At 34.5% G+C, this 25343-nt stretch overlaps 1 protein-coding gene across 1 annotated transcript in view; it reads left to right on the plus strand.

The window, feature by feature from the left end:
* The window catches only part of LOC149776325 (adenylate cyclase type 1-like), a 285595-nt gene that overhangs the window by 191953 nt on the left and 68299 nt on the right, over window positions 1-25343 (plus strand). Inside the window, exons 5-6 of the mRNA XM_089942825.1 lie at window positions 22842-22953; window positions 23509-23636. Of these exons, the coding sequence (XP_089798951.1) occupies window positions 22842-22953; window positions 23509-23636 (240 nt within the window). The remainder of the gene's footprint in view (window positions 1-22841; window positions 22954-23508; window positions 23637-25343) is intronic.

The following is a 25343-nucleotide window of genomic DNA, read 5'->3' on the forward strand; positions in this document are numbered from 1 at the left end:
TACTATTAGTAATCTTGCAATCCACAGTTTAACCCTCTGCTAATCAGTGTTCATTAAAATCTACATTACAAAAATAAAGGTGATCTATTTGTTGCAGTTCTCTCTTCTTTTTTTCACCTAGCCAAGGGTAGCTTCAAATTGAGCAGAGCTTGCCGACTCAAAACAATCAACTGCTCAAAGATTATTTTGATGCATGTTGGAGATTTCAAGGTGTTTAGGTGATAACTGTTAATAATATAACTCGTGGGATTTCTTTGACAGTCTTGTTCGGAAATAAAAGGCAGCCATCTGGATTTCATTAAAAGCGCACACGATATACCGAACATTTTGCACCCACAATCAATATTTAGCATCTACAAAGAGATTTATAACCTGTAGAACAATAACTATGTTTATACCTCGGTGTATATAATGCCTCAGGGATAAGGGGTTTGTTTTGTTGCACAATGCCAATGAATTTTACTAATCCATACCGACTTTTCTGATGTATTGTTTAATGATATAAAGCAGGGGTCATGGTTTTTAAGCAAAGACATAACTGTCACACCTGTTTGAAGTGGTTTCTTGTGTAACAATGTCTACACTGACAACCAATCATATTTCTTTTAGCCGAATCAAGCCATTAAAATATAAAGTGGGAAAAAATAACCACCACTATCGAAAGTTTATATACTGGATAGCTGTCCTTGTGAAACATAATGTTGTTAGTACTGTAATAATTTTGATGGATAAGTTTTTCATACGTTATGCTACAAGCGAGGAGGCACTCCTTAGTTCATGGAGGGACTCTCCCTTGCCAAACTCGTCTCCAAAGAGGCCAGTAGACCGTCCACAGAAGCGACCTCTAATTAATGATTCTGAGGATGCACCACAAAAAGAACCACCTACGAAGAAAGCTGCTCAAGCTGACGAGTCTTATTATCTTGAACCCGAGAATACTCCACCCGGTTCTGTACGTGGTCACTATAAACATTATACATTAAAGCAAAAGCAGGATATCGTTAACAATGCAAAATGTCTGAGAATTAGACCTACAGCAGAAAAATTCAAGATTCCGAAATCCACAGTGAGTACCTGGATGAAAATTTACTTTTCTGCAGTTCTGAACTTGAATAGACATTTGCCTAAGTGTGGACTACCCATTTCATATGGACAAGCTATCGATGATAAGATAGCTCAATGGGTGCTCACTCAGCGTGACTTACAAATTCCAGTAAGTGTTAGGGGAATATGTATATATGCCAGGGAGCTTGTCTCAACGGAATTTCCGGAGAGCAAATTCCATGCCAGTCATTCTTGGGGAGAGAGTTTCATGAAAAGACATGGGTTTGTGCTCAGAAGCAGGACCTCTCTTACCCAATGATTTAGAAAAAAAGATTGCTTCATTCCACAAGTTTGTGATGGATAGACATGAGGAGGACGAGTTTGACGATATATTTATTATTTACATGAACGAGACACTGATGTAATTTGATCTTGTGTCAGGGACAAAGAAGGAACGAAAAGCATTCTGACTCATACAACTGGAGCAGAAAAGAGACACATTACTGTCGTTTAAGCCATTGCAGGTTCAAGTGACGTATTACTCCCAATGATTATTTTCAAGGGAAAGAGACATCTAGATCTGAAGGCTCCAAGATGGTGGATTATCGCAGTTCAAGAGAAAGCATGGATGGATGAAACACTAATGCTGTGATGGATTGAAGAAATTTATTTGCCATTCACTAGAAGAGAGCGATCACTGTTAGTTATGGACTCGTTCCAGGCTCACATCACTGATGACATGAAGAAACAGTTGCAGTGCAGAAATGTTGTGCCAGCAATAATACTAGGAGGCTGCACATCCAAGTTGCAGCCTTTTGACATGAGCATCAGTAAACCTGTTGTGAGCTACCTCTGCCACAGCTGGATGGAATACATCAGGGATGCTACAAATGCATTAAAATCATCTGATGAAAGCAGCAACAGACGGATCAAGACAGCCAGCAGACAGACTGTATTGGAATGGGTTTTAAATGCCATGGACACATTGAAGGAAAAGTGTACAATAATAATGAAATCTTTCAAGGTGTGCGGCATCAATGTCAATCTGAGCAGAAGTGAAAATGCGCTGATCAGAAATGAAAAGGGCTATGGACAAGCTACTTGATATTGAATAATATATTTAAATATATTACAGTAGTAAATCATATTTCTTTTCATTCTTTGATGTTGCTATTTATTGTGTTTGGCTTAATATAAAAATGTTTATCTATTTTCAATCTATCTATGTACGTACATACATACATACATACATACATACGATTAAGAATTTTAAATTATATTATTTCATGGAAGTTGACGATCACATTAAATAATTGCTGACCAAATGAAACGAACTTTGTATCAGTCAAATTTACGGCAACCACACTGTGAAATTTACATTAATACGACGCAGCAGATCTTCCTAGATTGTGTCTGAAAAGATAAATTGTAGAAAAAATTATAGCGGAGCAATGTCCAAAAAAATTACAATGCATTTAATTATTATATTTTTTTTAAAAAACTGTCCGAAAACATACGGTAAATATGGTACATAAAAAAAAGCAGGAATAAGCACTATTCTGTTGTTTCTTTTTACCAGGGAAATTAAAATCATTGTGTTCATATTATATATCAAGTCAATGAAAACACTGCAATTTACCCACTGTAATTGTAAAAGTTATGAATGATCAATGATATCTTAATGAATCTTGAAAGTGCACACGTTGAGATATCTTAAAATAAAATCTAAGAAACCTCCCCCACAAATCTGCAGTAGTCTTTTACAGAACACACAGAACCTGTCATGTGATCAATAATTCAGTCAAGAATTATTTCAGTAACTGTCTAATTAAAGGCATCAGAAACAACAGTGAGATAAATTTTGAAGTAAATTGGCCATGTGTATATAATAAAATTCTAGTTTTTGCTATCCAGCTACCATATTTACTCCCAAGTTGAACTGCAAACTGCACACACCCAGATCTGCCATCACATAATCAGGGTCCATGTTGTTTGCATTTGGACTTGTGAGTGGTATATATGGTTCTAGGAATCTGCTGTTGTACAATGTTGAATATTGATTGCATTTTCAGATGGAGTATCTGATAAATACTGACATAAAGTATTCATATTGCAGATGGATTAGAAGAAACTCGTACTTTCTCTGCACCAGTCTGGTTCCCTAATGCATTATGTCCTCTCTGACAGGTTGAGTCCAACTGCAAACAACACAGAACCCAATATGCTATCACATAATGTGTCAGCAGATCAGGGTATATGTTGCTTGTTCTACTGATTACTCCTAACCAGCTTCATAGAACCAGATATATGCATTATGCATCAGCAGATCTGGGTCTGTGCAACTTGCAGTTGGACTCGACGTATAAGTGAATGCATTTGGTACCCTGCTCCCTGCCTCAGATTAATCAAAAGACTGTATATAATCTTTAGCTGTCGAAGTTTTAAATTCATTGTAAAGTATTATATCAAGGCACCATCTGCCTTTGCAGAAAGTGCAAAAATGTATTATGCCATTTTGCATATGCTCTCAGAATTTCCATTCAGACCATGCATCAAGGCTTTCACACAGATGTCTTCATTTGTATTCCATAAAATAAGAAAAACAGGTCTTCACTCTGTAATATCCATAAATAGCAAGATTATTATTTGAAAAACATAATTAAACACAAAACTTGCACATATTATAACTTTTGTGTGTGTGTGTGTGTGTGTGTGTGTGTGTGTGTGTGTTTTATGCAAAGCCTGAGAAGTAGGACATCTACCTGGACCCAAAGTGTCCTGAATTGTGAGGTGTCATTATATCACTGGGACCAATTTATACAAAACCACCTGATGTTTATGTAATGGCTTAAGTGTATATGATATCATGCTTACGAATTATTGATGCTACATGATAAATTTACATTTTCATAGCATTTAAACGCATAATATGCCAACAAAAAATAAAGTTTTGTATCTTTTTTTTAATTTTTGTTTGTATTCTAGTGCTTTTAAAGTAAAATTAAATCTATTAATAATGTCATCATCGTCATCAGTCTGATACCCCAAGAGGTCATCTCCAAACCCCATGCCTGTCCACTCTTTAATGTTGTCTTCCCACCTCTATTTCTCTTTGCCTCTTCTTCTGCACTTTCACACTTTGCCTTGCAAGATTGTTTTTGCCAGTCCAGATGATCTTGAGACTTATCATTTTTGGGCTAATTTATTATTAATAAGTCAAATAAATGATTATACCAATTGTAAATTGTTCTGACGGTCTTTACGGATGTCTCCTAGACAGACATTAATGATTTTTACATTTTTGATGCTAAGTTCCATTCTTTTGATTTTTCCTAACATTCAGGAAAGTTAGCAACGAGAAAAAACACGATAACCAGAAAATGTTGGGTTTCCACCACTTCAAATACTCGTCTCAAGTGTGTCTGAATTTGCAGATTGCCAGTTATGTGTTGTTTTACAGGTGTTCAGAATACATATGACTTAATCTTATCTGTGGTCAGACCAATTAAGAAACAGGCTAAGAAGTTGTTATCATGCCAATACATGTGTAAGTGTAATGGAACGGAGAAAGTACATGTCTGACCTGGAAGCAATGAATCAAAACTCCTTTGGGATTAATTAAAATTAATTTCATTGGTTTTTGTTTGTAAGGATACAAGTTTAGATTTGGAATATAATGCTTGGTTCTAGGTGAGTATGCATCTACAGGATTGTATATTGGTCATTTTGTAAGAATGAATATAATCAGTTTTGATATTTGGGACCAGTTCCTTTGTCTGCTATTCTTAATTTGCAGGTGTCTGCATTTTTCAAGGAAGTAGATAATGATATTATACATGTATTTCAAAGTACATGTATAGTAAAGAACTTTGGACTGTAGATTACTATTTTTCTTTAGAGTCTCAGTGCATTTTTCTTTAGAGTCTCAGTCTCAGTCAATACCATCTCCTGAAGGAAGACCTTACTTAAGGTTGAAATATAGTGAAATTTTACCCATTAAACTATCAAATAAAAGACTTACTGAAGTTTGTAGGTTTAGTTTATAGATTTTTTGTAAGACATTCAATAAAGGCATCAGTGACAAAGCTCAGTTCAGGGTGACTGGGCCAAGTTTTCAAACATTTTGTAGGATGACCAGCAATTGTGTTGCAGACTAAGTTTGGTCATGCTTTTCAAGTGATTTGCCACAAAGCACCAGGCAAAAGAGTCATGAAAACTTGGCTTCTGGTCTTATGAAAAACTAATTGCACGATTGCCTCAGGGTCTGTGCTATTGGCGTTATCTCGTACATGTTATTACTGTATTGTGCTGCAGTGTTTCTGTATATCAAACCTTTAGAAGAAATTGTACGAAGCCCTGGCTCAAACTGAGAAAATTTTCTAGCCACAACTAACATTTATGATCATCTGCCTTGAATTTTATTTGGGGACCTGACTGATGAAGCATTCAGTATCTGACGGTGTTGGAAATGTTTGTCAACTAAGTGTTGATGATTTTCAATGTATGCTTTTTGTGATTAAAAAATTAATTTTTTAAAAAGGGATGTGAATAAACACTGTACTATTTCACTCAGTAAACACTAGAATTTCACCCAATAAATACAGCAGAATTTTGCGGAATAACTACTGTAGAATCCCACCCAATAAATACTGTAGAATTTCATCCAATAAATACAGTATGATTTCACCCAATAAATATTGTAGAAATTCACCCAATAAATATTGTAGAAATTCACCCAATAAATACTGTAGAAATTCACCCAATAAATACTCAAGAATTTCACCTAATAAATACTGTAGAATTTCACCCAATAAATACTGTAGAATTTCACGCAATAAATACAGTAGAATTTCACGCAATAAATACTGTAGAAATTCACCCAATAAATATTGTAGAATTCCACCCAATAAATACTGTAGGAATTCACCCAATAAATGCTGTAGAATTTTGTCCATTAAATACTGTAGACATTCACCCAATAAATACAGTAGAATCTCACCCAATAAATACTGTAGAAATTCAACCAATAAATACTGTAGAATTTCACCCAATAAATACTGTAGAATTTCATCCAATAAATACTGTAGAATTTCACCCAATAAATACAGTAGAATTTCACCCAATAAATATTGTAGAATTTCACCCAAATAAATACTGTAGAAATTCACCCAATAAGTACTGTAGAATTCCACCCAATAAATACTGTAGAAATTCACCCAATAAATACTCAAGAATTTCACCCAACTCCATTCCTTTTTCTACTTTACTGTAGCTAACATGCTTTCATGAAAACACATAACACATATTTAACAGCATTTCTGGCAAAAATGAAGGGTGAATATGATCAGGTCCCCAAATAAGTCGTTGAGGATGATAATAAAAGTTAGTCGATGTAAGTATCTTTCTTTTTTTCATATTTCGAGTCTATTCTACATGTATTTTGTTCTAAAGATATCATGTTCTGATAAACCATTACCAACTCATGTTCTGATAAACCATTACCAACCCATGTGATGATAAATCATTACCAACCCATGTGATGATAAACCATTACCAGCCCATGTGATGATAAACCATTACCAACCCATGTGATGATAAACCATTACCAACCCATGTGATGATAAACCATTACCAACCCATATGATAATAAACCATTACCAACCCATATGATGATAAACCATTACCAACCCATATGATGATAAACCATTACCAACCCATGTGATGATAAACCATTACCAACCCATATGATGATAAACCATTACCAACCCATATGATGATAAACCATTACCAACCCATATGATGATAAACCATTACCAACCCATGTGATGATAAACCATTACCAACCCATGTGTTGATAAACCATTACCAGCCCATGTGATGATAAACCATTACCAACCCATGTGATGATAAACCATTACCAACCCATGTTCTGATAAACCATTATCAACCCATGTGTTGATAAACCATTACCAGCCCATGTGATGATAAACCATTACCAACCCATGTGATGATAAACCATTACCAACCCATATGATGATAAACCATTACCAACCCATATGATGATAAACCATTACCAACCCATGTGATGATAAACCATTACCAACCCATGTGATGATAAACCATTACCAACCCATGTGATGATAAACCATTACCAACCCATGTTCTGATAAACCATTATCAACCCATGTGTTGATAAACCATTACCAGCCCATGTGATGATAAACCATTACCAACCCATGTGATGATAAACCATTACCAACCCATGTGATGATAAACCATTACCAGCCCATGTGATGATAAACCATTACCAGCCCATGTGATGATAAACCATTACCAGCCCATGTGATGATAAACCATTACCAACCCATGTGATGATAAACCATTACCAACCCATGTGATGATAAACCATTACCAACCCATGCGATGATAAACCATTATCAACCCATGTGATGATAAACCATTACCAACCCATGTGATGATAAACCATTACCAACCCATGTGATGATAAACCATTATCAACCCATGTGATGATAAACCACTATCAACCCATGTGATGATAAACCATTATCAACCCATGTGATGTTAGGCAGCTGATGTAATGTGTATGGATCCTAGGGTAATCATTTATTTAATTTTTCATCCTAGGACTTTTTATAAGACCAGGAGATATGCTTTCACACATCTTTTGTCATATATTTTTTGTTGCTATAGAGTGTTCAAGCAATTGGAAAACATAATGACCAAACAAGCTGAGTCGGCAAAACAGCTATTGATTGTCCAACAAAGAAACAGCATTTAAACTAGACCTATCCAACTTCTTATTTTTGAATTAAGCTTAGCCAGCAAATATTGTATTGATTGTTTGTGAAAGAATCCATATATAAACTAGACTAATGACTTTTCAGTTTGTTTTAATGGTGTTTATTTGACAGTTTAAATGATTAAGTAATTCAAAGGCAAGACCATAAAATGACATTTGAGAACTCCTAGACATAGTGACAAATTGGTAATAATAATGATAATATTTCATTGCAACATCATGCTATTATTATGTCAAAGGACATCTGTAAATTAACTTCATAAGAAGTTATGAAAGTGCTTGCTGTAACTTTTGTGTCATGGCTTTTTTCGCCCATGTTTTATATACTGTGAGGCTGACAGTTTTGCCCCCGACCCTGCACACTATATTAATTTCAAGCAATTTATGAACAAATATTTAGTATTGATTATTTCAATTTCAGTTTCCTACATAGAGTAATGAATCCATATATAAATCCTCTGTTTTAACTTTACTCCATCTATAATTGCTTATAATTTGAGTCAAATTGCAAACAACAAAGATCCTGATCCACCGTAGCATAATACTTCTGCAGATCCAGGTTTATATTGTTCAACTGACAACTCCTAACAAACTGCACAGACCCAGATCTTCCAGTGCATTATGCGACAGCAGATCTGGGTCTGTGCAGTTTGCAGTTAGCCTCACCTTATAAGGGAGCATATGTGGTTACTATATCTAGATTTTAGTTATCATTAAGGACCTTCTCCCACAAGGTAAATGTAACAGTAGGGCCAACTTTTTTCACCTGTATATTCAGTTATATCTTCCTCCAGCATAGAAAATGGTGGTTTATTTGGGGGATTAATGCTAATTAGAAGAAATACAGTAAGATTGAAATTTCCTTCCACAAAAACACAAGTCTGCTTCTCCTACACAGTTTTAAGATTTGTGTTTTCTATACAACACTCCTGTATCATAAGGAACTTCAGGATAACAGTTCCTTTTATAATGTGAGCACAGTCGTGGATTGCATTTAAAGTGACGATATATTTATAGTGTACCTCATTTTAAGATGGTCTCACTGTAACATAGTATAACCTATGACTCCTGCAGAAAGCTTTATAATGAAGGGGCACTATAGTTCCCATCCTCACCATTCAAATGAGGGGGCCCCAAGTGGCACGAGTGGTCTAAAGCACTCTCCGTTATGGATCACTGCCATCTCACCTCTGTCTGCATGGGTTCAAGTCTCAGATTCGGCCAATGTGGGTATGTGAGAAGGTTTCCAGTAGCTTCTCGTGGGTCAGTGGTTCTTTAATGGGGTTTTCCCAGGTTCTTCCTCCACCATTAATACTGGCCATCATGTATGGCCTATTGTGTGCTGAAAAATGGTGTTAAACCCTATGGCAACAATAACAACAACAACCATTAAAATAAAGGAGTACTCTGGTTCCATTGTACACCATTATAATGAAGGAGTACTCTATGGTTTCCCAAGTACAACAGTATAATGAAGGAGTACTCTAAGGTTTCCCAAGTACAAAATTATAATGAAGGAGTACTCTATGGTTTCCCAAGTACAAAATTATAATGAAGGAGTACTCTATGGTTTCCCAAGTACAAAATTATAATGAAGGAGTACTCTATGGTTTCCCAAGTACAAAATTATAATGAAGGAGTACTCTATGGTTTCCCAAGTACAGAATTATAATGAAGGAGTACTCTATGGTTTCCCAAGTACAGAATTATAATGAAGGAGTACTCTATGGTTTCCCAAGTATAATGAAGGAGCAGTGTATGTATCAAATACTTCTTTATAAAGCAGTCTCACTATTAGGTTTTCTACTCTATTTCTGGTGGCCCAATGGTTAGAGCATGTACCTTGGATGCAGGAGGTCATGGTTTTGAGTTGAGTCATACCAAAGACTTAAAAAATGGTAATAACAACTGTCTCACTTGGTGTTCAGCAATAAGAGGTTAGTGTTAGGATTGGCTGGCCTGGTGTCAGGATAATGTGACTGGGTGGGACATTGTGCTAGATGTCTGTGGCACAATGCCTCAGTGCTAGACATCACTGTTAACTGCCACATTGCAGACATTGTTGCAGTATGACGGAAAAATTGTTAAAGCTACGTTAAAATATCCAAATCACACATACTCTACTCTATTTATCTCCCATGAACAGCATTATAATAAGTTAGTATGGTTGTTACAATTCTGTGGTCTTAGACTAAATAGCAAAAAAATGAAAACCAACATGTTTTGTCAAATTTAACAAATAATTTATTTCTTTATAATGCAAAGTGAAAATTTTAAAAGAACTTACACTATTGTGAATTGATTCCCAAGAAGTCCTAAAAGTTTTATCACAAGTCCAAATGTATAAAGTTCCAACTCAGTTCCTTTCTTATTCCAAATAAGTTCCAATATTGAATGTGCTTCTGTGCCTGAAGTCTTGAACATGGTACTGTGTCAGTGGCCTAAGTGTGATGATGTACTAACAGTCTTTTGATGTAGGACAATAATATAGTCCAAAAATGCTCCTGTCTGAATTCACTATAATTCCAAATTAATGTTCCAGTCCAAGAATATTATAGATGACTAATTTGTATTTCCAATGAATAATAATTTGAATATATAATTCCACCCAAATGAAAATCTGAACACAACAATAAGACTGATTCTGCTTCAAGATGTTAAGGCAAGAATGAGTACTTTCTCAAGTAAACATCATTATATAAAAATCTAAGACACAAAAACAACCATGATGAGGGTCAAAAGTTTATTTCTTGAACATTCCAAGTTGTCAACAAGACATGGTCTGTTAGTAAAATTATAATAAAGAACATGGAAAGCATCAGGTACAGCAAGTTTTTTCAAGGGGCGATTCCAGTGTCCTAACCTCCAATTAATATAAACATATTTATTCTCATTGATAATAATCCTAATATTTAATGTATTCTCATAGAGAAATATTAGCTATGTATTACATTGTTTACAAAATCAATGACCCTTGTCAGGTACATGGTGACCTTGATTCTGGACAAGGTCAGGTATAAATTACAAATGTTTATAACATATAATCATCAAGAAAAGCCAAAAATAATGCAGACTGAATATACATAACTGTATTGTGTACTTCATTACAAGACAGTCACTCTAAGGTTGGATACTCTATATCTCCCATGAACAGCATTATAATGAAGAAGTACTATCTTGTGTACTTCATTACAAGGCACTCTCACTATAAGGTATAATCCATCTCCCATGGACAACATTAAAATGAGGGAATACTGTATAATGCACTTCTTTATGAGGCAGTCTCACTGTAAGGTTGTATGCCATATATTTCCCATATACATCATAATAATGAGGGAGTATTGCATGTATCATATATTTTTCATTCTAAGGTAGTTTGCTATAAGGTGGTACACACTGGCTTCCATTGACCTCATTATTGTTGTTGTTATGGGGTTTGATGCCATCTTTTAAGCACAAGATAGGCTGTACATGTTGGCCAGTATAACTGGTGAGGAAGAACCCAGAAAACCACCAGGAAGAATCACCAACCCTCAAGAAGCCACTGGCAAGCTTTCTCACATACCCACATTAGCCTGGCCTTAGACTCAAACCCATGCTGACAGGTGAGGTGGCAGTGATCTTGAACAGGGAGCACTTTAAATCACTGGGTCACTCTGGGTCCCATACCTCATTATAATGAGGGAGTGATATATATATATATATATATATATATATATATATATATATATATATATATATATATATATATATATATATATATATATATATATATATATATATATATATATATATATATATATATATATATATATATATATATGTGTGTGTGTGTGTCCTGTACTTCAATATAAGATAGTATCAGCATGATATATAGATTAAATATAACTAGTTCTCACAAGAAGGTGGCATATTCTAAATTTTTTGGATACATTATGATGAGGGGCACTACAAGACGTTATGACTGTAAGGCAGTAAATTGTATCCCCCCATGGATAGCATTAGTATAATGGAGTAAGTACTGTATCATGTACGTCAGTATAAGGTGGTCTCACTGTAAAGCATGATACTGGCCCCCGTGGATGGTGTTATTATGAGGGAGTACTTAATATGCAATTATTGGATATTTTGGACATATATCTGATATGCTGTACTTTTCTGTTATTGTAGCACAGCTAAGAGATGAGAGCAGTTACAGAACATGTGAGATACTTACAGTGTACAGGAAGGTTTCATTCAGCAGGAGTTTAATTTGATCGTTCAGGGTCTAGATAGTGTTTTGCCTTATACAAATCCAATTTGGTGAGAGGGATTTTTTTTATAGATAATATGCAGACTAAGGGGGAAATACAAAACAGTTGGCATTGGAGATCACTTAAAATTATGTTTAATGGTGTAAGTGTTCTTGACTCTAATGTGAAACAGATTGTTGAAGTGAGCAGCTGGGCTATTTCATTTATTTTCTTGTATCAGTAGTGTAAGTCTGGTGTTAAACCTTTAAAAACTCACTTTACCACACACCCCCCGAAGGATTCATCTCCTTGATTGAGAAAACGCAAAAGTATTTTGAAAAGAGATTTTAATCACTCTCTCTCAAACAGGAACCCAATCTCAAACTGGTGCCCAATCTCAAACAGGAACCCAGTCTCAAACAGGAACCCAGTCGCAAACAGGAACCCAGTCATGTAATTGAGTTACTATTCATATACCTTTCTGTATACTAGTCGCAATATAGGTAGTGATATAGCAAACTTATGGTCTGTACTCCCTTATATGTTTGGTCACAGGATAGGTAGTGATATACCAAACTTACGGTCTGTATCGCTTATAGTCTAGTCATAATATAGGTAGTGATATACCAAACTTACGGTCTGTATCGCTTATAAGTCTAGTCGCAATATAGGTAGTGATATACCAAACTTATGGTCTGTACTCGCTTATATAAGTCTGGTCAAAATATAGGTAGTGATATACCAGACTTATCGTCTGTACTCCTTTATATGTTTGGTCACAGTATAGGTAGTGATATACCAAACTTACGGTCTATACTAGCTTATAAGTCTGGTCACAATATAGGTAGTAATATACCAAACTTATGGTCTGTACTCCCTTATATGTCTGGTCACAGTATAGGTAGTGATATACTGAACTTACGGTCTATACCAACTTATAGGTCTGGTCACAGTATATGTAATGATATACCAAACTTACTGTCTATACTAGCTTATAAGTCTTGTCCAGTTGCAGACAATATAGACCCTGATCTGCCATATTTGTTGTTTATTCTACTGATTATTCCTAACACTGCTTAGAAACAGATTTGGCATTGCAGATCAGGGTCGGTGCAGATTTCAATTTTTTTCTGACATTGTATGCAATTATTTATGGTAATATATACCGTATATGCTTGCTTGTAAGTTGAGTCCAACTGCAGACTGTACAGACCCAGATCTGCCATCACAGTATGCAACAACAGATCTAGGTCTGTGCAGTTTGTTAGGAGTAATAAACAGAACAAGCAACATAGACCTTGATCTGCAAGAACATTATTCTATGGCAGATTAGGATCTTTGTTGCTTGAAGCGTGACACGACTTATAAGAGAGTTCATATGGCATGATGTAATTTAACTTGTCTGTATCAAAGTACATGAGCAGTCTCTTATCTTTCTTGCAGGGTTTAATTAGAATCAGATACCCACTTTGAAGTAATAAACCCATGATTTTTAATTAAGAATCTATTCATGCACTGAGAATCAAAGATAAGGCCTCTTCTAATAGATCCTATTACTGTAATGTACCCAATCACACACAATGTCCACAGTATTGAAGTTTCTTCCTCATCATCTGAAGTCTAAGCATCTTCACTAGCAAGGTTCCAATGTGTTAACCCTGTCTACACCTTGCCAGATTGTTCAGGTATATTGTTGCTTCAGGTCTGTGAATTTCATTTGATGCGGCAGCAAGCCACTGAATCCAATGAAAATCAAGTTGTTAAAATTTGAACACTGTTCCTACAAGATCGAGACAAGTGGAACACACAGCTGGAATGGACTCATAAATAGGCATTTTTCCACTGCTGGTCAGTGTTTGTACAAATTCACCCTTTCACTCAAATATACATATAATGGCTTCTCTTTGGTATATAGTCATACTTTCGATGTTAAACTTACAAAGTATCCTTTTGAAATCAATTGCTTCAGCCATTTTCAGCAAATGTACAACATAACTGCTGTTACATGCAATTGGTTAGCTGGCATTACATATTAGGGGAGACAACTCATGAAATCCAATACATGTGACTAGGATAAAGCTGTAAAATAAATGTCTGTACGATTTGCCAAGATGTAGATAGGATTAACACATCAGAAGATAAGTCCAATCAGACTCCAGAATCAAGGTATGATCTGGTTTTGGAAGTTTTTTTTTTAGCACACTAAAATTCGTAATATGCTTAGGCAAGTATTGTGTCTTGCTGAAGGAGACTCCACAGTAGCCAGTCCAGGATGATGTGATGGTGGGAAATGAACTTAAACCCATTTGATCACAAGTCAAGTGTATTAACCACTGAGCCATCATGTCACTATATGCAGAATAAAGCATCCAAGATGTAACTGGATTGGCTTAGAAGGGTACCTTACATTGTGGACCTTCAATAATGAGCTGTCCTAATTGCTGTGTAATGGCACATCAACACAATACTGACTATTATGCTGACTAAAAGGTAAGCCCTGAAAATGTTGATGAAACAGAATTGCAAAAAAATCCTTTTTGGACAATAAACCCTTTCAAATAAATACAAGCATGTGGTACTAGAAGATATTGAAGGTGCATGATTTTAAAACTCATTAAAAGGTGTCTAAAGATATAGGGGAAAAATATAAAAGTTTTAGAATAGTAGGTCAGTTTTATGAACTGCATTCCCTTAAAAATCAAGATTTCTCTGGTGGCACATCACTATAAAGCTTTTTATTTAAGTTTGATTAATTTTTGTCAAAAAATGATGAAGTGAGACAAAAATGTACTCCATTTGATTTATTGAAATCAATTACAAGCATAACTGATGACTCAGATATTTGTATTATTAACACCATTTCGGTTGTACATATTACTTCTGATAATAAACATAAAAAAGGCATTATAAGCAACATATCTTAAACATAAAATTGTGGTTTCACATCGATTGGATCACATTTTTGTACAGCAACCTCATCATGAGACCTTACACAAGTGGTGGCTTTTCACATACTTGTGATTCATTGTGTGCCAAATTTGTTTTGGTGGGTTTTGGGGTGCGTGGATGGGGGTGCTTAATTTTTATGTATAAATTGTGATTATATTCTCATTTTGCAAAATTTCTTCCCTGTGGCATTCTTGCATTTTGGAATTTATAGTATATTATACCATCATTATAATGCTGTCCTTTGGACTCATAGTGTTTGCTGCCTTATAATGAGACTACATTGTAATGAAGTACATGATACAGTACTCTCATTATAATGCTGTCCTCAGGAGTCATAGTGTTTCTTGCCTTATAATGAGATTACATTGTAATGAAGTACATGATACAGTACTCATTATAATGCTGTCCTCAGGAGTCATAGTTTTTCTTGCCTTATAATGAGACTACATTGTAATGAAGTACATGATACAGTACTCTCATTATAGTGCTGTCCTCAGGAGTCAGTGTTTCATGCCTTACAATGAGGCTACCTTGTAATGAAGTACATGATACAGTACTCCTTCAATATGATGTTGTCCTTGGGAGTCATATTGTTTACTGCCTTATAGTGAGGCCATCTGGCCATCTTATAATGAAGTACATGATACAGTACTACCTCATTATTATGCTGTCCATTTAAGGTATAATGTGTACTGCCTGATAGTGAGACCACTTTATAATGAAGTACATGATATATATACTTTTATTGGCACTTAAGGAAATGAGAGTAATGACCACACCCACCTTATAAGAAATCATGTTTATAATGAAGGGCATTATAATGGGGGAAAGAATGCAAAGAATGGTACAGTATTTCTTCCATGAATAGTTGATTACAAAATGTTTTGAATAATTGTGGGTTGAATTTATCATCAGAAAACTTTTCTTCGATCAAATTGTTTGGAATGTTTTGAAGTAGTTGGGATTGATATTAGGTGAACAGTAGCAATATGGTTTACAGTATAACCTTAATTGCTGGCACAACATGTGGGTGGGGGGAATTGATCAAGCTGTTGAAGCAAATATCATTATGTAATATTTTGGCATTAGAGTTTTGTAGCTGTATATATAGGAACTATCCTTAAGTATGTCTGCCATTTACAAACAAACCATTTTTACCAGAGAGAAAATTCTTGTGGAGTTTTTGTGTTCAATATTGAAGAATATTTACTGTATTTGGATTGATTCCAATGCTTTCATTTAATTCAGTTCAGCCTATCTCTTTAGGTTAAACTGCCTTGAGTGGTTAATTTTCTTGTATGAAAGCCATCATTTGCAATCAATTTCTTCAGAAGATATAGTATATTAGTTTTGTTATGCACCAGAGATGCAGTAGCAAGAAAAGGTAGAATGGATTTATTGATTTACACAGGCCCGAGTTTCACAACATAAATATTAAAGGTAATTCAAGATTTAAAACATTGGCCAATTTTGAGCCGGCCAGATTGATTGATTCTGGACTTATGTTACTGAAAAGCAGACCATCATTTTTTGCTTGAAATCTGCTCTAACATGTTGTATCAAACCTGGATTTTGCAAGCCTGCAGTTTTTGGCAAATAGCCAGATGGTGGTGATGGTGTTCATCTTAAATTCTGTAATTAACATTTCTGACAGTCATATATCAGCTGCTTTGTTCAGCTGCAACTTTGTAGTAACAATGTATTTCTAAAGTGTTTACCATGTTACTTAGATTGTCATCTTGCGTCTAGCAGTTTATTGTGATTTGGCTTCATCCCCTGAACCATTCTTAGAAGTCATAAGGCTTGGACAAGTCTCACGAGACATGAACTTAAGGTTTCAATGCCAGAAAATTAGTTCAAGAAAAAGCTAGTAGTTAGTGTGGTAATTCTTATGAGAGAGCTATCTAGTTCATTGCATTGACTTTATGTTAACTAGTAATCACTGTCAAACTCATATGTAAAACTGTTTAGTTAACTGTATTGATTTTAGGGTGAGTAGTAATCAGTGTCCAGTCCTTATGTAGGAGCTATTTAGTTAACTGTATTGATTTTAGGGTGATTAGTAATCAGTGTCAAATCCATATGTAGGAGCTGTTTAGTTAATTGTCTTGATTTTAGGGTGAGAAGTAATCAGTGTCAAATCCATACACAAGAGCTATACTCTATTGACTTTGTGTTAACATGTAGTTAGTGTCAGATCCATATGTAGGAGCTGTTTAGTTAGCTGTATTGACTTTATGTTGACTTGTAATTAGAATGGCAGCTGTTGTCAAATGATATACTGTGACTACTCAGTATTATTCATGGAATTGTCAAATGATATACTGTGACTATACTCAGTATTATTCATGGAGTACCAGGTTTGGGGATTTTAGTGGCTATTTCAGGCTTATATGACCCAACAATCAACTACTCCTGTTACATCCAACTGCAGCAACATAGATAGTGATCTGCCATCACATAATATACCAGCATATCAGGGTCTTTGCTGGTTTGTTGTATTGATTACTCCTAACAAACTACATAGACTTGTATCTGCTGGCACATTAGGCAGTGTAGATCTGGGTCTGTGTAGCTTGCATTTGGACTCGACTTTTAAGTTATTATATATAGAAAACTTCTTTAAATACATTATAGACATTATCCTTCTGGAAAGATATTAGGACCTTGTACCCCTTTCAGTTCTTATATGCCATTATATTCTATACCTTCTGTAAAAAGCTTTGGACCTTTCCTCCCTTTCAGGGCTTATCAGAGAATTGTTATGCCCTGATAACCATTTTTTTGGCAAAAATATGGTAACAATACCTACCAGAAATAAACCAATTTACAGTAATGTCTTTCAGGAGCTTCAGATCAGACTTTGCATACAATAGTAATAGAGATCTGTCTAAATTATATTTTAATTATTACTAATTAGTAGACCACTCCGGTGGCCTAGTGGTTAGAGCGTCCACCTTGGAAGCGAGAGGTCATGGGTTCGAACCCCGGACGAGTCATACCAAAGACTTACAGAAATGGTATTTACAGCTGCCTTGCTAGGTGCTTAGCATTAAGAGGTTAGTGTTAGGACTGGTCATCCTGGTGTCAGGATAATATGACTGGGTGGGACATCATACTACATGTCTGCGGCATGATGCCCCACTGCTAGACATCACTATAAACTGCCATACTGCATACATTGTAGCGATATGACTGAAATTTTTTTTAAACTACGTTAAAAATCCTAATCACACACACACACACACACACACACACTAATTAGTAATTTTACCTTAGTAATAAATCCTTGTCAAATTATAAATTTTACCTTAGTAACAGAGACTTGTCTAAACTAGTAATTTAAATCAAGTGTGTCAGCAATAAAGGGGGCAACATTTGTGCCCTTTCTTGACAGCAAATGAAATTTAAAAGCTAGAGTTTATTTTTATTATTTTTTAAAATCTGATGTTATTTTTGATGAGTCGTTTAAAATGTATGAAATTTGCTTTCAAGTTAAAATTTTTCTCTCACAGAATCAACCATCAGTGTTTGTAATTTGCTTTCAAGTTAAAATTTTTCTCTCACAGAATCAACCATCAGTGTTTGTTGTTGTCTTTTTCTGCCCAAACACTCAGTTATACTTTGATAGAACTAATAAAGTTATTTACATTGTTATCACATTAACATCATAATTCTATGGGTATGTATCTTGCATCTGATTGGCTGAGTTTGTTATCCCATTGGAGACCAGATTTCTGATCCCATTTTTTTCAAAGTTGGAATATATACTTATCTCATTAAAATCTCAGATGAGTTCATTATTGAGTGAGATCCATACATAACTAGTGAGATATTCTTGTGTCTCATTGCTGAGCTTGTTATCATCTTGAGTTCATATTTCTGATCAAATTTAGATCAGACTTGGGTTACATGTTTACATCATTAAGATCGTGTACAAGTTTGATAATGAATGAGATGTACACATATTAATGAGTTGATGATGCATTTGATTGGCTGTCATGTTGCTACTCTGGAAGACATTTCTGATCCTTATTTTGATCAAGCTTTAAATATTGGCTTCTGAAGATTTTGGGCGGATTCCATAATCAGTGAGATTCGTTGAGTAAGTAATCTTGCATCGGACTGGCTGAGTTTGTTACCACTCTAGAAGCCATATTCGTGCTCAGATTTTGATCATACTTGTAATACCTGTTTCAGTCTTCATGATCTTGGCTTATTTGAATAATGAGTAAGATTGGTGATTTGAATAATGAGTAAGATTGGTGATTTGAATAATGAGTAAGATTAGTGATTTGAATAATGAGTAAGATTGGTGATTTGAATAATGAGTAAGATTGGTGATTTAAATAATGAGTAAGATTAGTGAATTGAATAATGAGCAAGATTGGTGATTTGAATAATGAGTAAGATTGGTGCATTATAAAGGGCTTTTTCAGTTTCATGCAAATGGCACTGATCTGCCATCAATTAAGGCCTCATTTAATAGCAAAGGAAAAAGCTTTATATTCTCACAAATCAATCAACAGAATTTGACCAAACTGACACAAAGCATACAAGTGTGAAGGAATATCCCTTTGCACGAATTATACCAATTTATCATCAGATATGATAACTGTTACTAAATGATATTTAATTGTAGGTAAAACGTTATATGGCCTCTTCTCAGAAGCCACTGAGCAGAATTTTAAAAAATGTGAATGAAGATAATTTGTCTATAATGGATTTTCAACTGCACCAATGATGCTAGTCTGCCATAAAATATGGATGCTATTACAAAAACTAGAAAACCCTTTATGTGAATTCTCAAAAATCATATAACAGAATTTGGACAAATTTAGATGTAAGTAAGCATCCTGACATGTAGAGCTTATAAGTTTAAAATTGTGCTAATTCACAATCAGATATGGCTAAAATATGACTAAAATTATAACACCTTCTGCTTCACTATCAAATATGGCTGCAGCTTTAAAAATAGAAAAGCATTTACACAACTTAATTAAATAGAAAAGACAGCAGACTTTGACCAACTTTGACAATCATGGCATAGCTAACTTGCATTGTTGGAAAATCATGCCGATGTACCATTAAATACTGATGAAGATACAAAAAGTAAAGAGACCTTGAAACACTTGTCTTTTTAACATACATTAAGTGTGTGATGTGATTTGGATTTTTTAATGTAGCTTTAACAGTTTTTCAGTCATATCGCTACGATGTCTGCAATGTGGCAGTTTATAGTGATGTCTAGCACTGGGGCATCATGCCGCAGACATGTAGCATGATGTCCCACCCATTCACATTATCCTGACACCGGGCCGACCAGTCCTAACACTAACCTCTTAATGCTGAGCGCCAAGCGAGGCAGCTGTTAGTACCATTTATTTGTAAGTCTTTGGTATGACTCGGCCGGGGATCGAACCCACGACCTCCCACATCCAAGGCGGACGCTCTAACCAAACATACATTAAGAAGAATTTCTACAGAAAACATCATAATAACCCATATTTCTTGGTCAACTGCTTTAGCATGAAGCTAAGTAGATGTCAGTCAGGTTAACAATATCAGACCCACATGGGTCTCTTGTTTGTAATTTATTCATCCGTATATTAGATAGTATTTCAACTATGCAGATCCTGAAATGGGAAATTTTACCAAATCTGTATTTACATTATATTTGCATACCATTTGCATTCCATTGTAGTTTTATTTGCATTTCTTTTACATTGCATCAATGTTTGCATCTGCCAAAAATACATTCAAATTCCACATTAATCCATCATTTCGTTTCATTTTCATTGATTACGAATGAAATGTAAATGCATTTATGGAATTTTGGTTTTCTGTTTTTGAGAATGTTAAGGTATGGGGAGCTAACTACAGATCTGACATTGTGTCATATTAACATTGTACTTCAATCAAACAGCAGATGTATAATAATGTGAAAGACAATTGAATTGAGGATAAATACATATATAATAACAAATGCAAAAGTATAAAAGTATATTGTCTAGTATTTGTCAGAAAGCTGTATTTTTTTATTTTATTTAATTCAAATAAAGATTGTAGAAATACAATCACTGGTGATATCCTTGCATCAATGAAAGAGTTTTTTTTCTTTCTTCATTTCTGCCTGCACATGAATAATGTAAGCAGTGCAGAATGGATCTTATCCTGAATCAACTGGAAATTTTGTGGCAGCTTAAAAAAATATATGCATATCCATTCATGAAACACATTCAAGTTTCATTCCATTTCCTTGTATCAGTCATCATTCAGCATTCTGTATTTTTCTTTAAATTCGCACTCTCTTTTGTCCTAAAAATTCATACATAACTTAACATTCATTCTGAATTTAATTTCATTTGATCAGGATCTGAAAATTATGGTGGTCCAAGGTCAGAAAATAATCGTTTGGTTGCAGACAGTCATATATTGCCAATGCTAACCCATCAGAACTTTTATATTTCGTTATTTTTCTCATAAAGTGGATACAGTGTGCTGTTCAATTCTTTAAACATCAGAGAAGTTGTCACATAAGCACACTGATGCTAGCTGAAGTCATTCATTCAGTAACAACAGACTGGTGTTATAATTTAATTGGAAACCAGCAAATTTAGCATCCAAAAAGTGGAACTCCAGTCTAGGCTTGATCTTTGTCAGTAAAATGTGTGTCTTTTCTCAACCTCAACCTCAGCTAAAACCAAGCATCTAAGCTCTTAGATTGCACTTTTTGTGACAGTTAAATATGCAAACAAAATACCTGCAGAAATTTATCATCCTTGCAAAACATGTTGATCCCATTTTTATAGCACCTTCAAGTTTCTATGTTTTGTAGTGTATATATATATATATATATATATATATATATATATATATATATATATATATATATATAATGTGATATGTGGTGGGGAGAGAGGGTGGCTATAAGATATCATGACAGTTGACCAATGCAAACAACAGACATAGTCATGCATTTCAACCCAAGCAACATTTCATTGGGAATTCTGGCTATAAAATACAGCATTTACTCACTTATAAGTCGAGTCAAACTGCAACAGCAAATATCATGATCTGCCACAATATAATATGCCTGCAGATTAGGGTCTATTTTGTTTATTCCATTGATTACTCCTAACAAACTGCACAGACCCACAACCATAGATCTGGGCCTGTGCTGCTTGCAGTTGGACTCGTAAGAAAGTATATAAGGTATGCAAGAGGAATACAAAGAATTAAAAACAAAATGGCCGCTACTGTATTAAATTGTCACATCAGTAATCCCAGTTCTAAAATCAAGAAGTTTCAAGGTCCCTTCTGAAATTTAAAATTTAGCAGGGAGATTCAATTTGCCTTTTCGATAAAGACAGAATTTTCTAATTGTAGGAAGGATTTATCAAAGAAATAAAGGTAGGGTTTGTAAATTTCATCTGTGATTTTTGTGTTATCGGTTTTCTTTCATTGTGATTTTTGTCAAAATAAGGATGACTCCTGCAATCTGGCATCCTAGAACAAACTCAAATGATCAGGAAAACAAATTTAATGCAAGAAGCCTGCTTGGGAAATACTAGAACCTGCCTTCAGATTATGGTTTTAAAGAAAGCAAAGTTAAATACAAGATCTTATTGCACCTGAGCCTCTGAAAATTCATATTCATTTTTTTTAATTATGTTAGTTTAGCGTGATTGCTCCATATTTTGTCTTTACTTTCTTAAAAACTTCATATTGAATGTTAAACAAAACATGTACCTTTTCTCTATGATTTTTGACCTTTTTCTCCATCTTGATTTCAGCATCTTGTTTGCTGATATTGTTGGTTTCACGGTTCTGGCCTCACACTGCACTGCTCAAGACCTAGTGAGAATTTTAAACGAATTATTTGGTCGTTTTGATCATTTAGCAAAGGTAAGTTATGTACACTCATTGTACAGAATTTGCACAAATTTAATGAGATAACTAAATTTGCAGAAATCATATACAGGTTAATTTTACTATATATCTTGAATATGCCTATAGTGGTTTGGTGGAGGAAGAATCTGGGAAAACCCCGGAAAGAACCACCGACCGACAAGAAGCTACCAGCAAGCTTTCTCACATACCCACATTAGCCAAGCCCAAGACTCAAACCCACACAGACAGAGGTGAGGTGAGATGGCGGTGATCTGTAATGGTGAGTGCTTTAGACCACTCGGCCACTCAGGGCCCCACATATGGGTATGTCAAATTGTGTATTATATATATATATATATATATATATATATATATATATATATATATATTAATCGAAATTGAACCAAAGGTTTATAAATAACAGATCATATAAAATGTTGATACTTACTTTCATGACAGTTAAAATAATTATTATTGAGTCTTCACAGTGATTGTTAGAGGAGGAGGGGGCATGGAAGATAAATTTTTAGTGTTTTTACTTCCATTTACAAAGTCTTTTAACTGTTTCAGAACAACAAATGTTTGAGGATAAAAATTCTTGGAGACTGTTATTATTGTGTCAGTGGGTTGCCGGAACCAAAAGATGACCATGCCAAATGCTGTGTGGAGATGGGTCTGGACATGATTGATGCCATTGCGTAAGCATTATGTGTCTGGATTTTAAGTTGCAGTAATCAGGAGTTAGACATTAGCTCATACCAGTATTTTTCTTGGGTTTATTTTTTGTAGCTTACCTGGCCAAAAGGTCATAGGTCTGGTGCATATAATGTATATACTGTCATGCATCATCCATCACCATTTATATCCACTGGACCAATTTCAGCCAAAATTAATAGATCTTGAAATGAAGGGCTTTCACCTTTGTGCAAATGATGCCAATCTACCATCAAATGTAAAAAGTAAATATTTAATTTTTTAAAACATAATTGTCTTCTTAAAAACTACTCAGCGTAATTGGCCAGATTTAATGGAAAGCATCCTTTTACGTCTTTCAGATTTATGTAAATAATGCTCATTCACCATCAAATATGGTCACCGTTACTGGAACTAGAAGAGCCTGTAATTGACTCCAAAAATAAAGTATTTAACAGAATTTGATTAAATTTGATAGAAATTATTTAGTATAATCGGCCCTCATTTTTGTACAACTAAATCTGACGTATCATTAAATGTGGTTGCCATTGATAAGAATAAGTAACCTTACAACAGCTTAATCTAAAACAAACTCCTACCACTGCACACTGGAATAAAATAAATAAAATGCTTAATTGATTATGAAATGAAAGAAACCAACCTTGTATTGTTATCATTTTATCCTCTTTTTTTTTCATCATAAGCATTAAAGAATAAAATATATCCACAAACTCTGTATATGTATCCATACTGTTGCATGTATCACTTACGTCTGATAACACGCAACACATTGTTCATTGATATGAACATTGAGAAACAAATCTTGTTTGGATATACTCAAAGGTTTGACTATGTTATCTGCTTGAAAACTGGATCCAGCAAAATCACAAATGAGAGGGAAATAATCAACTGATTGCTTGAAGACATCTGCCATTCATGCATGACAATGGTGTTAGGTGTAAATTAGCCAAGATTGAATTATATCCAGGTCAACTATAGGACAGTATCTTGCAAACAAAAATCATTATTGAAAAATACATTCACTTGAGTGCAAGTGACAATCTTTTCACTAGCATGGGTTACAAAAAGTATTATTAAAGCAACTTATTGCTGTGTATATTATTTACCTGCAGACATCAATACCCATTTTCATAAGTTATAACTATAGAAGCCCGGGTGGTGAATAAACACAACTGGCAGTGAGCAAAAACTCATTGTTTGAACTTACCAACATGACATCAAAGACAAAGAAAACAAAACAAGGTAAAAGCCAAGAGACTTTCAATTTTCAAAACTATAAATTTATTTTCCTAAAATATAATATCAAACAAAGTATAAGAATTAAAAATAACTACAGTTTATGAATTCTTTGAATTATATCCTACATTGCACTATCAACTTCACATTAATCTGGAAACTATCCTAAGGTTGTAATGTGCTTATGTTAGAACCACTGAAGAAGCACAGTTCTAAATCCAAATGTTTTAACTTCAAAGTAAATTCCATGAAAGTGGAAGATTTATTAATCTCATTGACTAATTTCACATATCTGACAGGTACTATCTGTGTTAGAATAAATATTTTCCAGTCTGCTAGTGCAACAAATAAATTATAAATATATCAAGATTTCCTCTCTCTCTTACAAAGTTGGCTATAAACTGAGGAATACTAACATGGTACTTTAATTTCTCTGATATAGTCTCTGTGCATAC

This window comes from Sinohyriopsis cumingii, chromosome 18 (genome assembly GCF_028554795.1).
Source record: "Sinohyriopsis cumingii isolate HCF-2022 chromosome 18, ASM2855479v2, whole genome shotgun sequence".
Taxonomy (NCBI): domain Eukaryota; kingdom Metazoa; phylum Mollusca; class Bivalvia; order Unionida; family Unionidae; genus Sinohyriopsis; species Sinohyriopsis cumingii.